This window comes from Atta cephalotes (genome assembly GCF_000143395.1).
Source record: "Atta cephalotes unplaced genomic scaffold scaffold00047, whole genome shotgun sequence".
Taxonomy (NCBI): domain Eukaryota; kingdom Metazoa; phylum Arthropoda; class Insecta; order Hymenoptera; family Formicidae; genus Atta; species Atta cephalotes.
Window position 1 is genome coordinate 1,958,294 of NW_012130111.1, and position 21,101 is coordinate 1,979,394.

General features: G+C 33.8%; 1 protein-coding gene across 1 annotated transcript in view; it reads left to right on the forward strand.

The window, feature by feature from the left end:
- LOC105622633 (proto-oncogene tyrosine-protein kinase ROS) overlaps positions 1 to 21,101 on the forward strand; it is a 37,271-nt gene that overhangs the window by 14,323 nt on the left and 1,847 nt on the right. The window contains exons 3-19 of the mRNA XM_012204049.1: positions 6,955 to 7,014; positions 7,180 to 7,270; positions 10,155 to 10,384; positions 10,709 to 10,960; positions 11,866 to 12,013; positions 12,366 to 12,865; positions 13,114 to 13,403; positions 13,525 to 13,881; positions 14,066 to 14,369; positions 14,704 to 15,027; positions 15,285 to 15,886; positions 16,014 to 16,661; positions 16,874 to 18,261; positions 18,567 to 18,992; positions 19,150 to 19,373; positions 19,595 to 20,065; positions 20,329 to 20,692. Of these exons, the coding sequence (XP_012059439.1) occupies positions 6,955 to 7,014; positions 7,180 to 7,270; positions 10,155 to 10,384; positions 10,709 to 10,960; positions 11,866 to 12,013; positions 12,366 to 12,865; positions 13,114 to 13,403; positions 13,525 to 13,881; positions 14,066 to 14,369; positions 14,704 to 15,027; positions 15,285 to 15,886; positions 16,014 to 16,661; positions 16,874 to 18,261; positions 18,567 to 18,992; positions 19,150 to 19,373; positions 19,595 to 20,065; positions 20,329 to 20,692 (6,679 nt within the window). The remainder of the gene's footprint in view (positions 1 to 6,954; positions 7,015 to 7,179; positions 7,271 to 10,154; positions 10,385 to 10,708; positions 10,961 to 11,865; positions 12,014 to 12,365; positions 12,866 to 13,113; positions 13,404 to 13,524; positions 13,882 to 14,065; positions 14,370 to 14,703; positions 15,028 to 15,284; positions 15,887 to 16,013; positions 16,662 to 16,873; positions 18,262 to 18,566; positions 18,993 to 19,149; positions 19,374 to 19,594; positions 20,066 to 20,328; positions 20,693 to 21,101) is intronic.

Genomic DNA, 21,101 nt, shown 5'->3' on the forward strand with positions numbered 1-21,101 from the left:
AACCGACGCCGGTCGGAGTAGAAGTAGGACGAACGTACGCGTACGTACGGTAAACGACAAGTTGTCGTACGTAACGTAGTAAAGAAGTACGCCGACGTCTCTCTCTCTCTCTCTCTCTCTCTCTCTCTCTCTCTCTCTCTCTTTTTCTCTTGCTCTCTGCTACGGCTTCGTGCTTTTAAATTGGATCGCGTACAAGTGCGACCGATGGCGGATGTCGCCAAATTACCGTGCGACTCCGGATTCACTCTCTCGCGCTTCGCCCGTCTCTCTTTCTCTCTCAGTTCCTTTCTATCCAAAACGGAAGTGCGAATGAGAAAAACGGGGAAATTGGGAGAGTAACTGGAGTCGCGCGCTTGTTGTATTTTCAGTTTCCGTCACACAGCGAAAATAATAAATAAGTATGATCCTTTGTCAATATTTACTTTTGTCTTTGGAAAGAGAAAGATAAATTAAACTGTTTTTTAAGTTATTTGATTATGTGAAGAAAATGGAGATCTAAATCAGTAATATATATTAAACATTCGACCAAAGATACAATTATTTTGTAAAGACTTTGAATTCTCTCTATGTAAAGTTATAAAAAGTTATAAAAAAAGAATGTTTCCACTGTGAAACTATATTTCATAGGGGATTATGAAAGTTAAAAGAATTATCACAATTAAAAGTTAAGAGAAATTATTTTCTCTTAACACTTGTCATTAGCTTATTATTTCAAAATCGTCAAAAATACACATTCCAATGAAGGGATTTTCGAGGGACCGGAAGGATATCCAGTAACGCGTGTCTCCAGGACAGGGAACGAGCGAGATAATTAACCCCGTAAAAAAGAACAGAAAAGATCCTGGCGTGCCTAATTATCGTGTCTGCGAAAAAAAAAACATCAATGAGTCGGACTCGTTCGTGCCGCTCAGGATATCGCGTGCGATTCGGCGTTCGTTGGACGCGTTGCGGAACGAAGCCTGGAAAACGAATTACCACGCGAATTGCGCTTAAAACGATTTCCTCCCTCAGCTCGTTTCACGGTTCGTAAGTCGCCAGTAACGCGTACGAGTAACGGATTGGGGCAACGTAGGTGGAGGAAGACACTTCGCGATCCTAGACATTTACGCGCTTCGACGCGACCCACTTTTAGTCTTTAGCTAAATTATCGCATTCTTTTGGCTGAGATAATGATTTTAAATTTTTTAATTCCACTCGATTTTTTATCTTTCGACTCACGCCTGAATTGCATCGGTTACTTTAGATCTTTTCAAATTTTAACAGAGCATAATTAAATTCTATGTTTTTTAATATTTACATTTTATATATTTTATATATTTAAATTCTGTCTTGTTTTTTTTATATATACAAAAAAAAGAAGTAAAATATTTACTGCTAATCTATTTTTAGATTAAATAGAAATCTAATTGACTTATCTAATTAATCGATATGGAGTATACTGCGTGTGTGTCGATCTCATTCAACTCCATAATCAGCGGATTGACTTTACGTCTCTTCCGGTAATTTCACAGGTCGATAACGACGAATTAATACCACTGGAATTTCTTTTGTTCAACGTCCTCTCATTTTTTTTGGTTGGCTCTCGGATATTAATGTAGCCTTGCATCCCCTCGTCTCCGGAAATATCCGTCGATGACTACTTCCGATCTCTACGAAGAGTTTATTATTAATAAATTGCATTCGTTATTCGAGATAAAATATATCCAACGCTTTTTGTGACAAACAATAAAAACAAAGATATCAAAATGAATTAAACTAGTCGCATGTTAAAATTAAATGTATAAGAAATTTCAGTCTTAAATGTTTTTCTTATGATACGCTTTACATGACATTTTCTTTATGAATACTTGAAGAAAAACGTTAACCACGAATAAACAATAAACACTTATTTCCGTGTATCATGCCAAGAAACCAGACGATCGAGTGTGTTTGTCTGACAATGTAGTAAAGTGGAGGACCACTGACAGCGATGTATCCATACAAATGTCCCTGCTTGAAAGTGGTTACTGCCAGAAGCCACTTTGACTTGAAAATTGCTGCCACAAGTGTAAAGATTGCCAGATGCTAACTACTACAATCAGATCTCAACTACTACAAACTAATGAATGTGTGAAAGAAAGAGATTTAGTACACTATTTGGCGGAATTTTTCTATAAACATCACCATTATTATAAAAAACTGTTATTTATTAAAATATAGAGATATCGACATTTAAAAGTGATATTTAAACAAATACAAAATTGTACCTATATGTTGAAATAAGGTCAGCAGCGGGCAAAATTCAAGATGTAATGTAACAAATATAATAATTTATTATTTATCAATATGAGAAAATTTATTAATAAAAATGGAGTATTGTATGTTCTGTTTACACAGAATCTTCTTTAGCAGTGATAATATTCATAAAGATTTTACATAATTAAAATATTAAAACGTAACATGAAAGTTTTTATCTTTATTAATAAAAATTTGTCATACTAATAAATTATTTGACATGTTACAGCATCTTGAATTTTGCTCATATTGACATTATTTTTACATATTGTTTTGAATATTATATGCTATATAATATTTATCTATTTTCAAGAGTACATAATTTATATTACAACGTCTTATTTTAATAAATAATATAATAAAATATAGCAGATATAAAAATTATCACAAAAATTAAACATAATCGAAACAAAATAGGAAAATCTTTTAACAGTATCTACTAAAAAATTTGACATCGATAATCGATTTCATATAAATCAGCAGCTCATTATAAAGACATTACTTAAAGAAGACGATCCGAGGCGCCATTACCTTTTTTCCTCTCTACTCATCTATGATTACCAGAGCCAGACTGAGAGCAGTAAATGGGGTTAAAGTAAAACGAGGAGAGGACAGATAAATGCTCGTTTGCGATAGGACGAAGATCTACGATCTACGGGGAGCCGCGTATGTGGAGGAAGGGCCCAGCTGGGGGCATAATACCCGGTGAGGATTTAATGAGGAAGTGAGAAATTAGCAGCCGCTGCGCCGAGTCGGTCAGCTCGACCATTTTCTACTGTCTGATAGTTTTGTCAACCCCCATTGTGCGGATGGCTAGATCGTTTAAAAACTCATATTTGACGAGGCACGTCGAATTAAAGCGCCCAGATGTTCGTTACAACGAATTAAACCTCGGAATCCATATATCCTTTGCTTCACAGAAGGCTGATATTTTCTAAAGAACAAAAAAGTAAATTGATAATCTACTAAAAATAAGCTGTAAATTAATCGAAATAATCGAAAAGGGCGAAGAGTTGTACAACGATGTCACTGCGGTCATAAATTAGATAAAACATTAATCAACAGTTTTTTTTTCTCAGCGTACTCACATGATAAGGAAACGTAAGTAAAATAAACATTTTACGTTTTCGCATGGCTTCTTATGGCTATCAGAATTACAAAGCAAATTTTGATGCTAGATATACTCGAATTGTATACACTTAACTTCAAACGTGTATAAATTCCAATGTTAGTACGGTTGAATATTTGTCTATTAAATATATATAAATAATTTAAATAAGTTAAAATTTAAGTAAACCTATTTTTTAAGTCTATTTTTAATTATTCGAAGAATCGCCAAAACTTTACTTTGATATAGCAAGAATCGAACTTGCAAATGGTTTTTACCAATTTAAAATACTAATAAAAGATTACTAAATACCGCTGACATAATTCTGCGATTAATGAAAACAAATTTATTTATAGCGGGAAATTAACGACTACGATTTAAGATGTGACATTCGCGTCTCGATGATTTACCAGAGTTGTCGTAGAATTCCAGCGTCAAATGATTATTAATAACGTTTATCTGGAGGTTCCTTTCCTTCCACGGACTTTTCATACGAGCTGACCTATGTGATACCCTCAAACACCACCATATACATGCGTGTTGTTATGAGCGTATAATGCGACGAGCGTCTCGAAAGTTCCATCCACAGTTCACGTCAGACTTACATCTTTTTTTAAATATAATTATGAAACAATCGTGAAATCTAGCGTGCGTATTGAGACATGAAATAATCAAGAATTGTTAATTAAGAAGATTATTAATGAAGACTAGTCATAAGTTCATTAATATTAAAAAAGCTGCTTGTGTTTGTTTACAGTTTTAGTTATTCGGATTTTTCACTGTTACATTAATAATTAAGTGTAATTTTTTATCAAAAATATAATGATAAAATATAATATAGGCTATTTAATATGTGTGGATAATTGTAATTTTATCAAAAGAATTCATAAACATCTCATTTGTATCTGTTTTGACGGTAAATATATGTGATGTAAGACGATAAAAAATATCGGTATTGAGAAATATCAATGTTATATCTCAGACTGATTTTTTTTTTAATTATATTTTTCGAGTGTAATTATTATATTTCTCTCAAAAAATATAATTGTTTTAAAATTGAAAAAAAAAACACTTAGCATAAATTAATTCGTAATCAAATTTCAATTAATTTTATAATTAGATTAAAAATAAAAGTACGTCACAGTTCGCTCAAGGAAATTGGGTTTCTCGTATGATGTAATTTGCTTATTATTCTACAATGTCGAGTGCAGTATTATTTATATGCGGCGCCTCTCGAACTAAGCGGAGTCGATCAGTTCGCCAATTGTTAAATAGCACCTCTTGTATCCGGAGGTTAAAATAGATCTACTATATATTACGAAATTATACTTATTTATTTATTACTAAACCAGTAAAATTATGACAATGGAGGGACAAGAAAAAAAGTAAGAAGAAAGAAATATTGTTCTTTCATAAAAAGTATTTCAATTAAATATGTATGATAGAAACTATGGAATTAAATCATCGTAGCTATAATTTTTAAAAATGTGATGATTGAAATGTTCCAAAAACAGAGCTACAGATCTATTATAGAAATCGCTACACTCTCAAAACACTCAAGAGACAAGCTGCTTCTGTATATTTATGCTTTCAATTGCATTTGAATGCTTGTTTCATTTCAATGTTTTCTTTAAAAACTCAATAACACTTTATACAGCTGTGTCTGACGTATTGCATAAGAAATTTCTCACATTTAAAAGAACAAAAATCCAGAGCATTAAAATTTATTCAAATTCGCTTTTAGCCATTTATTTCTTGTGTAATTAATATTTATTCATTTATCGCATTGTATGTATAAATTTAAAATTCAATAATAATACTAACTTTAAATGAAGAAATTAAATTAATACAAAAATCATACATATTATATGTCAGTATACATATATCAATTAAATCTATAAAATAAATTAAAAAACTTTCGCATTTAAAAAAAAACAATAAAACTAATCGAAACCAGACTAATGAGAATTAAGAACGCATTAATGAAAAACGTGTAAACATAAAGGCGATTTTTTTCTCTTTTATTAATCCATGCATAAAATATTGAACTTTGGAATCCTCTTCCATAATAAGTTACATTCATCTTTATAAATTTATTCTCAATCCCTTTGGGTTGAGTAAAGTCATAAAACAGCACTCGCTAAATTTAAATATGTATTTTTATTAGATATGAACGCCTTCTCTTTGGGATTATTTTCAAGAAATTACCATGGCCCTGAAAGATTCACATCAATAAACTATAAAATAAACAATATGCGTAGTGGAAGCTGAGTCGTACATATTCTCGGTTATAGCTGGGTTGTTGTCGACGACAAATGCCCACATCCTCTCGTGCAGAAAGTTAATGCGTCAAACTTCAGTTCGCAAATCCATGCCCGACATGGTACCATGCAACGAACGTATTATGAACGTAGGCGTTACTTGAGACACGTGCCAAGCAGCCCGAGATTGGCCACGAAAAATTACTGTTTCGCCACGTAGCAGCACGACGAGTTATGTCACTTTGCTCCGGATAACGTGACCCATTGTTCGACCACTTCCGGAGCTGTATTTTAGCGAATTGTTGAACGCTCGATGACCTTCAGTGGAAGGATGCGCACCGGACAGATTTTCCACAAATCCAATATATATATATACGCGTGATGCATTTCATGATTTGTCTAGAACATGAAACATTAAATTTGTTGAGATTAAATAGCCGCGAATATTGTACGCAATTACTGCAAAAAATTCTAATTATTAAAAAAATTCTAAAAGAAATAGCGCCAAATTAAAAATAATAAGTCCTAGTGAAATATATTTTGTTTTAAATACCTTTAAAAGAGAAATATAAAAGTTATTTATATATTTATCAAATTTTATTTAGATACTGTGTGATATAATATTAATTACACACGTAGATATTCTATTTAAATTCATTATATTCTAAAAGGCAATTCATATATCATTTTCAATAACTTGTATAAAGGCAAAGTTTGTCATTCAAACTTGAAAATATTTTTATGGCCTTTATGTTTATAGTAAATTATTTTTATTTCATTTACATTAGAATATTTTATTTTTATATACATAAAATGAATAGTTTTATTAAAGATAAAAATTTCATTATATAGATACAGGTTTGAAAATTATTATTATTGAATTATGTAAGTACAATCATGATAATAATAGTGTAAAAAATTTTTATATTTCTAGCAATTAGTTTAAGTGTCTAATATAATTATTTTTAATGGTCCAACAAAATTCTTTTTACATCTAGCTAATTTTATAGATAATTTCAGCAAAACCGTGTTTATTACGTGTATTACCTAGCACATAATTAACAAAGTTTATTCGTACAAAAACAACAACATTCGAAAAACTAAAACAGTAGATTTTATAGCAAGAAGAAACCAACGTAAACATGAGACAATGCATTTATTTTACTGGAAAGAAGATCAAGAATAATTGTTTTCTGCATTTTTGGTTCGAAATTTTTACAAGATTTAGAAAGACTGAGGTCGTTCCTTCTACAAATATGAAATTAGAATATCTCCATTGTCGTTTTCTTATCTTTATGTTTATTATTGCAGTGTACAAAAGGCTGCGAAGCATGGGAACAAGCGCTCGACACAAGCTGCCAAGCTGTTTGCGTTAGTATCGCAGTCATTTTTATTTTTATGACATTTATTATCGGAGAAACTTACATAAAGCTGCAATATACTTGTAACGTAGTTTTTCGCATGACAGTTTTACGTAATATTTTCTTAATTTTATAGAAATAAAACTCTTAATGTATGCCCAATATATGTTTACAGAATGGGACGCAAGAATTGTTACCACCAAAGGAATTGTACTGCGTTTTGGGTTGCCACGACGCGTTAAATCGTTATTTTCAACAGCTCAAAGGTAATTGTGTAATCTCTCAAGATATTAATTTAAAATTACTTGAATGCTGTACATTTATTCACATAATAAATGTAATATACAAGTATCATTATCAATTAAATTATTATTAGAAATCTTATCAGAGTAAAAAATATTTTTATTTGATGTCAACGTAAAACAATATATTGCTTCAAACTTAAAGTTAAATATCCCTTTGCAACCTAATTGTATTTAAGTACGGAGCACTTAGATACGTAAAAAAAAAGTACTATATAATATATATATTAAATAATTATATATATTAAACTAATATATATATTTAAATTTAAAAATGCATATCTTTGAGTATGTATTTCCTTTTTCTCTCTCTTTTTTATATTATTACATAAAGTGTTGTTCTGCTTAAAGAATGTTGTTGATTAATAATTGTCATCATAAATTAATTTTAATTCGGACTTAGATTAAAAAGATATTTTCATACACAATTAATCGTTTTCACGTAATTTCATTATAATCTCTTATTTTTTTAGATTACTTTGCTAACGTTATTTTTAAAAATTCGCGAATTCTTTAGCATACTGATCAAACGTCGAAATCTCGAGAGATACTTCATCGAAAAGATCGAAATTGGTAGTATCATCGCTTTCACTACAATGGGGAATAAAACTCGGCTGTATTTTCTGATGATAAATCTCGAGCCAGTTAATAGATTTAAACCAGCGGTGCCTCTTGATGTCCATACTACCCTCTTTCAAATTGCCATATCTTCTCGTCAGATCCACTTGCAAAATATTCTTCAATATATCCCTCAAGTCTTCTCCAAAATGATGCGCGAACTTGTATTTACCAGCAATGATCTTCTCGTAGATTTTCATAGGATCGTGCGCATAAAAAGGAGGATATCCTGCGTTCATCTCGTAGATCAGCACACCAAAGCTCCACCAGTCGATGGATTTGCCGTAGCCCTTTGATAAAATTACCTCCGGCGCTAGATATTCCGGTGTGCCGCACAATGTCCATGTGCGAGCGTTCAACATTTTGCAGAAACCAAAATCGGTCATCCTGATGTAGCCGGACTTCTCTATCATGATGTTCTCCGGCTTCAAGTCACGGTAGATCAAGCTACAGTGATGCAGATATTCCAAGGCTAAAGCTACTTGGGCGGCATAAAACTTCGCTAGCGGCTCATCAAACTTCCCCATACGTCTGAGATGGGTGAACAACTCACCGCCCTGTGCGAACGGCATCACCATGTACACATACGAATTGTCCTTAAAATAGGAATTAAAACATGTTTATGCGTCTGTTTTATAAAAATTTTTTGGATATCTATTCAATGTAGAAGAGATTATTCGGTTCCTTTTAAAGCTATCATTTTCTTCAAAGAAGCTATACTCTAAAAAATATTGATGTGGATTTAATATCATGTATTTATATAATTTTTACTTTGTGAAGAATAAAATTATTGAGAAAAATGCGAATCTGATGTATTATAAAATAATTTGTGATAATAGATCAGGTTTGCATCTTTCTAGCACATCTTTTTTCCATTGTGACAATAAAGAGATAGTGGTGATTTCTCTCAAATGTCTAGTCTGGTACGCAAAATTATATAAATCTATATTATGATAATGTTGATATAAACGCTAAGGATTATAAATCCACACTGCTAACATTAACATGGTGAAAATTATGTATAAGACATCATATATTATTAAACCTACACCAATATTTTTTATAGTATACGCGATTTATCTCCGTATTTTGATATGTCATTAAATGCCAACGTTTTGTGAACATTGTAGTTCATTTCATAACGGCGAGAAAGAATCCGATAAGCCACTTCTTTGAAGGAGAAGTTCTGATAAAGTGAACTGTAATGTTTACGAAACATTGTCATTTAATAATGTATAATGTATCGAGACACGAAGATAATTAGATAATTCGCAAACTGTGTAACTTCTTTGTGAAATTAATTTCTTGTTTTAAAAAAAGATTCTTCTGTGTATTTACGAGATTCGAAAGATTAATAACATTGCTATTTCGATTCTCAATCCTTGCCTTGAAGCAGAACTCCATGAAGACCACAAAGGGAAAGTCGACGCACTGCAAGATCCGTTTTTCGTTACGTGTATGATCCACTTGTTTCGTCTTCACTAGTCTTGCTTTGTCGAGAATCTTCATGGCATAGTACGTGTTCGTTAATTTGTGTTTTACAAGCATAACGCGACCGAAGGCACCGGTGCCGACAGTTCGGTAACGCTCAAAGTCATCTGCCTTTCCTTTATCGTCAATTTTCAGCTTCCACTTTTCCATGAACGCCGCTTTTTGGTTCTCCAGAATTTCATTATATTCGATGAACATCCGTTCTCTTTCAGCGTCGATCATGAACGTACAAATCGTGTCACTTTCGGAGGGTTAAGATGATATGATATGACAGGGCGTATTATTTAAGATTGTTCTGCGTAACGATATGATCGTACATTGTTTTTTATAATTCCGTTGCGTTGCAATACTATTTCTGCATTATTTCTATCGAAAATAAAATTCTTTTTTTTTAATTATTTCCACTTTCCGAACATACATATACACTCCAGATCAAAAGTTTGACAATATTTTTTAATAATTGACATTTTTGGGATTGTTTAAAACTCAAATATTCAACAATGTGTTTTTTAACAATAATTCTTCAGACAACAATAATTATTCAGTTATTGTGGATCTAAAGAATTATTATTTAAAAAACGCATTATACTTATTTGAAAATAAATAAACCCAAAAATATCAATTTTTAAAAAGTTTCCAAACTTTTGCATTTATAGATATAAATAAAATTAAGTATTTGTACTTAGTTACTGTATAAAGTTTTTTCTACACTAAATAAGAAAATCTTTTCAATGAACAGCGGAAATCGGCATTCCACCAGCGCCGGCATTGGTTGCGGATTCATTGACGGCGACATCGCTCAGCCTCGAATGGAAAGGTGTAGACATAGACAGACGCGCTGGCATTTCATATTTGGTGCAATGGAGATACGAAGAATTAGCTGAGACGTGGCAATATTGCCGCAATCAGTCATGGGGCGAAGGTGATCAGATACTGGTCGAGAATCTACAGCCGTACACAAAGTATAGGGTATGTAAGAAATGGAAAGAAACTGGAGCAAAATTGGAAGCATAATAATTGAACACAGACAAACGAAGAAGGATTAATTGAGGATCTTCGTTAATTACAAATTGAGAATTAATTTTCTACTCACTTGTAATACTTAAATAAATCACTTTTGCTCATATATTAACGAAATATAAAGTTATTCCATTATCAAGAGAGTCCGCCAATGAACGTTAATAGGACTTAATGTAGACTTTAGGTGGAATATTCTTAAACTGTTGAACTGTTTCTTTCCTTACGGATACCTCTTCATGAAAACATTCATGAAACGAACGCTGGCGTTTACAGTTTCGCGTAGCGCTACTACTCCTGAAATCATCGCAACACAATCCAGAGCCAATCGTCTCAGCACCGAGCGTGGTAATATTAACATACGCGGCCGATCTACCGACATCAGCACCGGTAATTGTAAGAGCGGCGGCGGTAGACAGTTACCGCGTCTCTGTGTCTTGGGAACCAGGCCCATTCCCGAACGGGCCACTTTTGTCTTATGTCCTGCGTCTGCAAGGGGTTGAACACAAGGGGTTGAACCAGCTTAAGGTACACGCCACGCCAGAAAGTACATATAATTTAGAGACATGTTTATTCTACAGCCGAACTATATTTTAATATATACATTGACGTGTCTTTCGCGTTACTTGTGCACAAGCATTTCTATTTTTTTCTTTCAACTCTGTGCACTGCCACATTTTCATGCGTTTGTAAGGCGCATCGGCATCGTTACGCTTTACTGTACTATCTAACTGTTGTTTGCAAAAGAGCAATGTGCAACTGGTTCTGCAAGATAGATTCCGTTATCCTGTTTGAAGACAATTTATTGGCCACATAAATTAAATTTTAATTAGAAATCGCGAGATATAGAAGATAATATTAGCTACATTAAAAATATTTAAGATTTGTTCCGTCATAATATTGACTTCTATCGAAGTATTTAATATCCTAAAGATGAAAGCCAATAAATTTTACTTCATATCTTTTAGCTTTTTGTGTTGCGTACTAATATCAATTTACAAAGAATGCATGCTTTATACAAAGCATTAATGCCACGCAAAGTATTACTGCGCACGCATTCATTGATAAAATTTCTTGATATTCAAGAAATTTTTACTTCTTTAATTATTCAGATAGCGTAATTTTCTTATTTTATTTTAAGAAAGAATAAAAAAAGTCGATGAATCGAGTATCGTAAAATTTCTATGCAAGCGCAAATTATTTGGCATTAATTATTTGATCTTAACTTCGATTATATTGCTTTAATGAAATTAAAATTTCTCGCATCTTAATTATGGTATCCTCTAATATTAGTCCAACGGCTTGCACGAACCAGATTATTTACAAAAATTTCTGGCATGGCGTTCTTTTATTCTCCTAACTGCATATCTATTTCCCAGCAATAGGGATGCGTTTCTATGAATTGTATAGTATATCTTACATTTTATCGACAGGATATTCCAGTCTCCGAGAATACCGATCACTATATGTTTCAAAACCTCGAACCCAATCAGAATTATTCTGTTAGTGTGACTATGAGAAATAGTGTCGGCGAGGGTCCGCCTGCAACTATCTATATTTCTACGACTCCAGAACCTACCGGTACGTTACGAGAAAATTAATATATATTTAACGTTAACCCAAAAAGAAATTTGTCACATGATATTTAATAACTTTTCAAGAAATAGAGCATCCTTCAACAGTAGAAAGACTACAAATCTTGTTTTCTGCCAAAAACATACAATATACATAAAATAATTTAAGATAAATATCATCGATCTTATTATTTACTGACCAAATTTCATTCAAACAATTTAGCTTTTTAACGTACACTTTTACATTATCTGTTTTAAAGAATCAAGGCATTAGCTATCAATTTACAGACTTTATAATTTACATCTATGAAAATGTACATTTTAAAATGACTAATAAGACGACTAATGATAAATTTTAGTCAAGGATACTCAACAACCGATTCTCATCCTCGGTGGTGAACATTTGGTCATGAAGCAGGGTGCTGATATGTTGGATGAGCCTAGCGTCGTTTACGAAACCAAAAGTGTAATCCGCGGCGTTGCAATACACGTGGCATCAGCTCAATTATTCGTTTCTACTTCGATGGGTTATGTGTACCGAACTTCGATCATCGAGCAAACCATACCGAGAGCCATTTTGATCCCCAACGGAGTGAACTTCAAACCTTTGAGCCTTTCCGTTGACTGGCTGAATCTTCACTTGTACGTCTTAGGAGAAGTAAAACACGCGACAACCGCGACGTGGCAAATAGCCAGATGCAATCTCGATGGCAAGAGTCTGACAGTGGCCGTAGCTGGATTTCTAACTCGACCCTCGCATATTGAGATTGATCCTTACAATGGATACCTTTTCTGGGTCACTAAAGCGGGATTATACAGATTAGATTTAGCCGTTATCAGCAATGGTGTGAAACATGAGGTGCCAATTATTTTTAGTTTGTCATTATATTATCAAAGCCTTTACTTTTGAAATTATATTAAGAGACGCAAACTATTTATATATTTAAAATCGATTATTTTCGATTTTAAATGTATAAAGATTTTGCGTCTCTTAGTACAACATTTTAAACAATCTTTTAAAGACACGATATTGATATAGTATAATATAGTATAATAAAAAAAATAATTACTTTTTAAGAATTTCTTGATATTATTTTTTTTTTTTAGGTTCGACCAGATTTAATTCTCGAAGATGCTCATTTGGGTGCTTTTACGGTAGACCATACGAATTTTCGATTGCTTGTTCCTGATCACACTAAAAACACAGTTATATCTGTATCATTAGATGGTCGCGAAGTTGTTAATCTTCGCCCGAATACGCAGAAACCGAAATTCAATAACGTTATTTCACTAGCTATGGCAAATGGACTGTTCTACTGGACTAATGGTGAAGAGGTCCTCACTGAAGGCTATCATGCTGGTCAAAACAGATACTTCCACAATTCCTATCCTGACAAGTAATATACTTTTTAATTTTCTAAATGATTTTATTCAATTTTATGCGTTTAACTGCAAAATTAAAATATTAATTGCGTTTAATAAAACATTAATAACCCATAATTATTCCTTTTCTTTTAGGTCTGACACTTCCTTCGTAAGCGTGACTGTATTGATGAATGCAAGTCAGCCGGTTCCAGTGCCAGTAAATCCACCGACAGGAGTGCAAGCTGTTCTAGGAGCGGAAAGGGCAAAGGTTTCGTGGCAAGCTCCTCACTTACTGGGCGGCCAAGGAAAGGGCGCCTGGCAAAACTGGTCATACGAGCTCGAAATCAAGGACGAATCTACTGGCGAAACTATTCATCAAAAAGGTATCGCCGGATCGTCTCATACTGTTCATAATTTGCGAGAAAGATCGGAATATTCAATCAAAGCCGCGGCCTATACCAGCGCCGGCAGAGGACCGTGGTCCACAGAATTTCGAGGACAAACCTTAAGGTAATATTAATAAATAATTTTATTTGGCGAAATAATAAATAAATTCAACATATCAAAGGTTATATTTGATTTAAAAAAAATTATATTCAATGTTATGAATTTATTCAATGAATTTATATTTACAAAGTTTTTTCACTTTATGCCAATTATCTCAATTAGTAATTAAATAAAATTATATATTTAGAAACGGTTCACACGCGTCTATCTTGTGGTCGTCGAATGAAGGAATTTTGAGAAGCGACGTAACTGGCGAAAATATCGACACACTAGTTAACAAGGCGAGTTTAAAGGAGTCCGAAAACGAATTCCATATTGTTGATATTAGTTGGTACAAGGACGTGCTATATATAGTGGGAAATAATTCCGCATTGTATCGTTATAACGTCAGCAATCATCAGAAAACAAAACTCAACATACATTCGGTGGGAAGCGTTGCTGTGGACTGGATATCGAAAAAATTATATTGGGCAAATCCAAAACAGCAAATTGTAAATATAATTAGATTTTTGATCCAAGTACTTAATCTCCTTAATTTAAAATAAATTAACTATATTAAATTCCATTATTTACGTTCTTCATTATTTTTATATTAATTTACAATAAAAACGTAAATAATAAATATTAATAAAAATAATGATAATAATGTAAATAATTCCATTATTTACATTCTTTATTGTATTTATAAAATTAAAAGCAAAAAAATATTTACAGAATATGCATTACATTATGAGATACTATATATTATTTAATTTAAATCTTTAGTGATTGTAAAATTTTCGTATTATTTTTATATTCTGTGGATATTATTTTCTCAACGTACAGATAACAAGAGCGAACCTGAATGGATCTCAGCAAGAGCCGATGTCTATCTTAGCAATTGTAAAAGAACTTATGATTGACTCTCTCGAGGCGTATTTATATTGGTCCACTGGTCACGCAGTGGAAGTTGCGCGACTGAATGGTCAAGACAGAAGATACTATCACTTGGATGAAATTTTCAATGGAAAACAAGTGATGGGATTAACTCTCGACACTGAAAACAGATACGTTTACTGGATCGTTCGGAGCTACGAAAGTGGATCCATTGTCTACCGTGCACCTACGTCCGAAAGAATTTCAATGAATCAAAAAATCATTCCAGAAAAGGTACATTTTATGCAATCAATTGGTTTTATAAATTCCATTATTTTTATAAATATTATGTAGTATATATCATAATAATATTTAATATAAAATAATTAATATTATTACTTAATCATTATTTTGAGTGATAAAATTATACATCTCGCGGCAACTTTACGACTTTAATTATGTATTAATAATATACAATAATTAAGCATAATAAAAATAAAATAAATGGTTAAAAATAAAAATAATATAAATAATAAATTTTTTAATTCAAGATTTCTGCTTTGCAACATCCAAATATGCAAGGACCTTTGTGCTATTTTTCTGAGCATCTATTGTGGCTACAGGACGACAGAAACGCAGTGATCGGTGATCTCTCCGGTCAGAATACCGCGGTAATCAATGGAATCACTTTGTCCAGCTTGTACATGGTAGCCATTGCGGATCCCGCGCATCATCAGTATCCAAAAAATCTGACGTCAGAAACGGTGGTAGTTCTACCGAATGCAGTTGATTTCGATAGCATAAGAGTTGAAGGTACTTGGAGAAACTTCAACATATCATGGGACCCCGTGAAGAACATCAATTATGGTACGGTTTTTTATGAGGTGAAATTCGCGGATTATATTAATACGAATTCAAACCCGGAAATCACGATCGAAACGACAATGCCATACAACAATTCGGATCAGATCCTGCCCTATTCTGTTCTGGAAGTCACTGTAAAGGCATTTACTTATTGGGAAACGGCGCACCATTCTCGGAAAATCCTGAGATCTCCACAGAGCGTACCGAGCCAGCCAACATCTCCCAGAGCATTCGTAGAGTTTAGCAAGAAAAATGTACACATGGATATGAAAGTTTGGTTGATATTTAGGTATAAAATTTAGAATTTTGTGCCTATATTTTTGTTTTCTTAGATTTGTATATATCTTGTACAAATATATATAAGATTTAATTTCGCTACAGATTTGCGATATAGAAACGTTAAAATTTTATTTTAGATGGGATCCGCCCGAGTTTACAAATGGAGTAATTCAAGGATACATTGTCGAATGTTGGCATGTCGTAAACGAAACGGAACTATTTATCTGTAACAATTGCAGCATCGAAACTACCACGCTGGAGTATGCGACGTCTAATGTAACATCTAACATGACCTATTATTGCAAAGTAAGAGCATATACTAAAATCGGTGCTGGTCCTTACACGGATCCTATTAATGTGTCGACCACATACGAGAATCCGGTGCCCAAATTATTAGTCGCCACAAATGACGCTGTGAGATTGTCAGATTTGGATAGAGAAATCAATAATACGATCACCAGGCACGTTGCGAAAGAGATCGATTACTTGGGAGAGGAAGATAAGATTTACTGGATCAGCGAAATGCAAGAATTGGTGACATCATTGACAAATGGAACCAACGTGACAAAAATACTCAGTCTAAATAGAACCAATACGCACAGCCTCTGCGTCGATTGGATAGCAAGAAATCTATACTGGGTGGAAGGCGAAAACAAAGACAATAACAGAAACAGTTACATCAAAAGATTGGATTTAACAATGTTGCAGGCAGGCATAATCAAGTACAAAAATATCTTAAGAAGAGGAGGAAGTATTACAGTTTTAGATATCTTGCCATCTCTGGGGTACGTCAATATTTTTATCTATCTAAAATATTTAAATTATAATATATTATTATTTTTTAATTATTCAATATGCTTAACTACTAATCAAGATAAATTATGATTTAAAAAGAAATTGTAAAATGAAAAATGAAATTGTAAAAAAATATATATAGTTTTGATTATATTTGTTTTAAAATGATATTTAAAATTATAGAGGAAATAAAATATTTCAGGTCTTTATATTGGATTGAGCCAAATGACAGTATAATGCAGTCGGATTTCGAGGGAAAAAATGTACAATACTTTTTTGGAAATAATGATAGCACATGTACTTGTCCACAAAAACCAAAAAATGTATTCACATTCACAATTGACAAAACCAATATTCAAACACCGATGATGTATTGGACATCGGATGAGAATCGATTAAACGTAGCTGATATTTACGGCTGCACGTGCGAAATGATATTAAGAGCAAGTTCCAATATACAGATTTTAACGGTCGATAAAATGAACATATACTGGTACGATGGAAAAAATCAAATCCATTTTTTGAGAAAGAAATATTTCTTCATGGAGGACAAGGAATATGCATCCAATCTGGAAGTGAAGAACTTCTACCTACCTAATGTAAATCGAATCACAGCCTTTGGTACATCCTTGCAACCCTATCCCATCACGAAATGTCTGATACCCCATCAAACGAGCTATAATGTTGAAAGGGTGAACGAAACAGCGAATAGCATCATTGTTAATCTTCCGGAACCCAATCCTGAATACGGATGTCAAAAATATAGTTTACCCACTACATTGTACACTATCAATGTGTCTCATTGTTTGAAGAATGAATTCAATAAGTGTGAGGAGATCAGTGTGCAGACGTATGAGAGGCGTTATGAGATTCAGAATTTAAAGCCATTCACGGAATATAAGTTGAAATTGGCATTAAGCAATTTATACGAAAAGACATTGGAATTCGGCGAGGAGGTGGTGCTGAAGACCAGCGTAGGCAAGCCCAGCAGGCCGGAGAATGTTACGATTCAGGCCCTAACACCAACGTTGGCGGAGGTCTACTGGATGCCACCCAAGATGCTGAACTCCGCAGTGGTGCACTATGAGGTGCATTGGAGGTCGAATGATCTTTTGCAGAACGGCATGCGACAAAAGGGCGAGCAATTAATCGAGGAGCCTAAACGCATGGCGGATGGCAGATTTTTCACAACGCTGCAACCGTTGTTGCCAGGGCAGGAATACCTGGTGTACGTTCGCGTGTATCCTGTAAATTTCAACGACTTTTACAACGACAGTTTCAGGCAACGCATCCGCATGTACTCAGAACCAAATAATTTAATAATGAACGGAGTCAGCGTAAACAGCATGAATATATCTTGGATCCCGACCGTTAATCTAACGATTGGTTACATATTGGAATACCAGGACGTTGCAATGGAGAAGTGGCAAGTCGTGCAACACATCGAAATGAACGAGGACCAAGTGATGTATCATTTAGAACATTTGCAGCCACGTACTTTATACAAGTTTCGCTTGAGGCTAAAATATCCCAAGTATCAAGATTTCATATGGGAACCATCCGATGGGAGATTTACATTTCAAACACTCGGTAAGCGTGTGATCGAGACATTATTAATATTCCACGCTTACCATAAGCATGTTTTAATATTATTATAGAAATAAATAATTGAGTTAAAAAACAATAAAGTTTTAAATAGAAGTAAGTATATATGCTTTCTAAATTCTTTGGAGTGAAATTTCATTGTTAAGAGTGAAAATTGAGCTCTTGAAAAAGAGTGGCTCAATTTTCAATCTTTAAGAGTGAGATTTCACCCTTCAGTATAAGATTGACTCAAGTTTTAAAAATACTGAAATAAATAAAGAGAAACTTAAATTGGATTTTGTACAATAAAGGTGATGTCCCGAGTGCTCCAGGGGTGCCTGTGGTAACAAAATTCCGAAATTCCGTGTATCAATTAAATTGGGAACCCGCGCAAGCTCATGGCTCACAGGTAACTTTGTATCGATTAGAAGGCTTGATCATCGACGACAGTTACAAGCAAGATGACGGGAGTAAAGAGAACGAGCAATGGGATTTATATTATAATGGAACGGATAATTATTGGATAATCCCTGGAGACGTGGATCAGAAGTATAAGTTTCGTGTGCAAGCCAAAAACGCTTACGGTTTTGGTGCTTGGAGTAAATCGAGTGCGATTATTGATCTAACGGAATCTGCTGGAGGAATATTGGCTACACAACAACATCTACCGCTGATGCTGGGCCTCATCGCGATCGTTATTACCATAATGTTCGTGTGCTTTTGTTATTTTTTCTGCCGTAAGTATACTTGCTTTCAATTACAAATTAATTAAATAATAAAATGGCATTTTTCAAATTAAACTTAATAGAAGACAATTCATATTTAATTATATATTTATTATATGTCTATGTGGCAATATGTGATATCAGACGAGTATATTGTAACGTTATCCAGCAGTATACAGACAACGGAAAGAAGATAAGAAGACTGTTTTACCTCCAATAGTGTCCGATGTCGAATTAGCGACCCTCCGCGAGATCCCTCGCGGAAATTTCGTTCAATCTAACGCGCTTTACGCGTCTACGTTACAAAATGATCCGGATGATTCTGCACTGCCCAAAATCAGACAAGAGCAAATCACGCTGGCAAAGTTCCTAGGCAGCGGCGCATTCGGAAAAGTAAGAGTTAATCCTAAAATACAAAAAATAATTTTGAAAGAAATAAAGAAATAAAATTTGCACTTTTAGTTTCTTTTTCTAATGATAAATCTTGAAGTATTTTAAGATTCATCAGACATGAGAAAAGAATTATTTTTGCAATATTAAAATTTAGAATCTTTTATACGATTTAGAATCTTTTATAAGATTTATATATTAAATTCATTCTAAATGTCTCACAGGTATTTCAAGGAAATGCCAAGGATTTAGAAGGACCAGGCATAACGCCCGTTGCCATAAAGATGCTACGAAAAGATGCCTCTTCGCAAGAGAAGACAGAATTTTTGCAAGAGGCAAGGCTCATGAGTCATTTTCGCCATAAACACGTGCTGAGGTTACTGGGCGTTTGCTTGGATACAGATCCTCCGTTACTCGTGTTGGAATTAATGGAGGCTGGTGACTTGTTAAGTTATTTAAGAGAGAGCCGATCTTTGCAACTCACAGATCCGCACGCTCTGCGTCTGCAAGATCTGCTCGCTATGTGCGAGGACGTCGCGCGTGGCTGTCGTTACCTGGAGGAGTTGCACTTCGTACACAGAGATCTCGCGTGTCGAAATTGTCTGGTGTCTGCGAGAGATCGCGAAAATCGTGTCGTAAAAATTGGCGATTTCGGACTAGCCAGAGATATTTACAAGAATGACTATTACCGCAAGGTAAATGTAGAGACTTTTGGATAAAATAAGAAAAAAAATTTCATAAACTGCTCTCTTTCATTTTCACGTCAAAATATTATTTATCTCTGTGCATAAGCGAAGCTTAAGAAAAATAATTATTTCTCTTTCTGAGAACGAGAAATTGAACATTGAAACAAATTGAACAATTTAATTTAATTCATGCTCGTTTCTAGAATAGATATTTTCAAATAAAAGAAAGAAAACATTTTTTTAATTAAAAACAAAAAAAATGACAATTTTAGGAAGGAGAAGGTTTGCTTCCTGTTCGCTGGATGGCACCGGAATCCTTAGTGGATGGGGTATTCACTTCACAGAGTGATGTTTGGGCATTCGGGGTACTAATGTGGGAAATTACGTCATTGGGTCAACAACCCTATCCTGCCAGGAATAATCTGGAAGTGTTACATTATGTGCGTGCGGGCGGCAGGCTGCCGAAACCTCTCAACTGTCCTCCGACGTTACATCAGCTGATGCTGCGTTGCTGGAGTGCAGCAGACGCCAGACCGAGCTTCAAAATTTGTCTCGAGAGCATCGTCGTTTTGAGAAGTCACATAGAAGACGCGGTGCTGAGTCCAGTGCATGCTGGACATTATCTGGCACGCAGAGGTAAATTAATATTAATCTTTATTTGCGCGCATATCTCTGCATGGAACGAGGAATCTTTGCAAATCAATAGAATGTTGATTAAAATTATGCAATTTTTTATTCCCTCGCATTATGAAACAATATATCTACGAATCATTCATTTTAATATAATGTATATAACGTGGCTATTATAAATTTGCACATAATACATCGTTTACATACAATGTATAAGTGTGAGAAGTGTTTCTTTTGAAAATACACACGCGCACGCACACACACACACACACACACACACACACACACACACACACACACACACACACACACAACAACAATATAAAGAAGTAACGAAACGAGAACGAAAGGTAAATAAACTTACTTTACTTTAACTTTAATTAACTTACTATACTACTACTACGTAACTAAACGT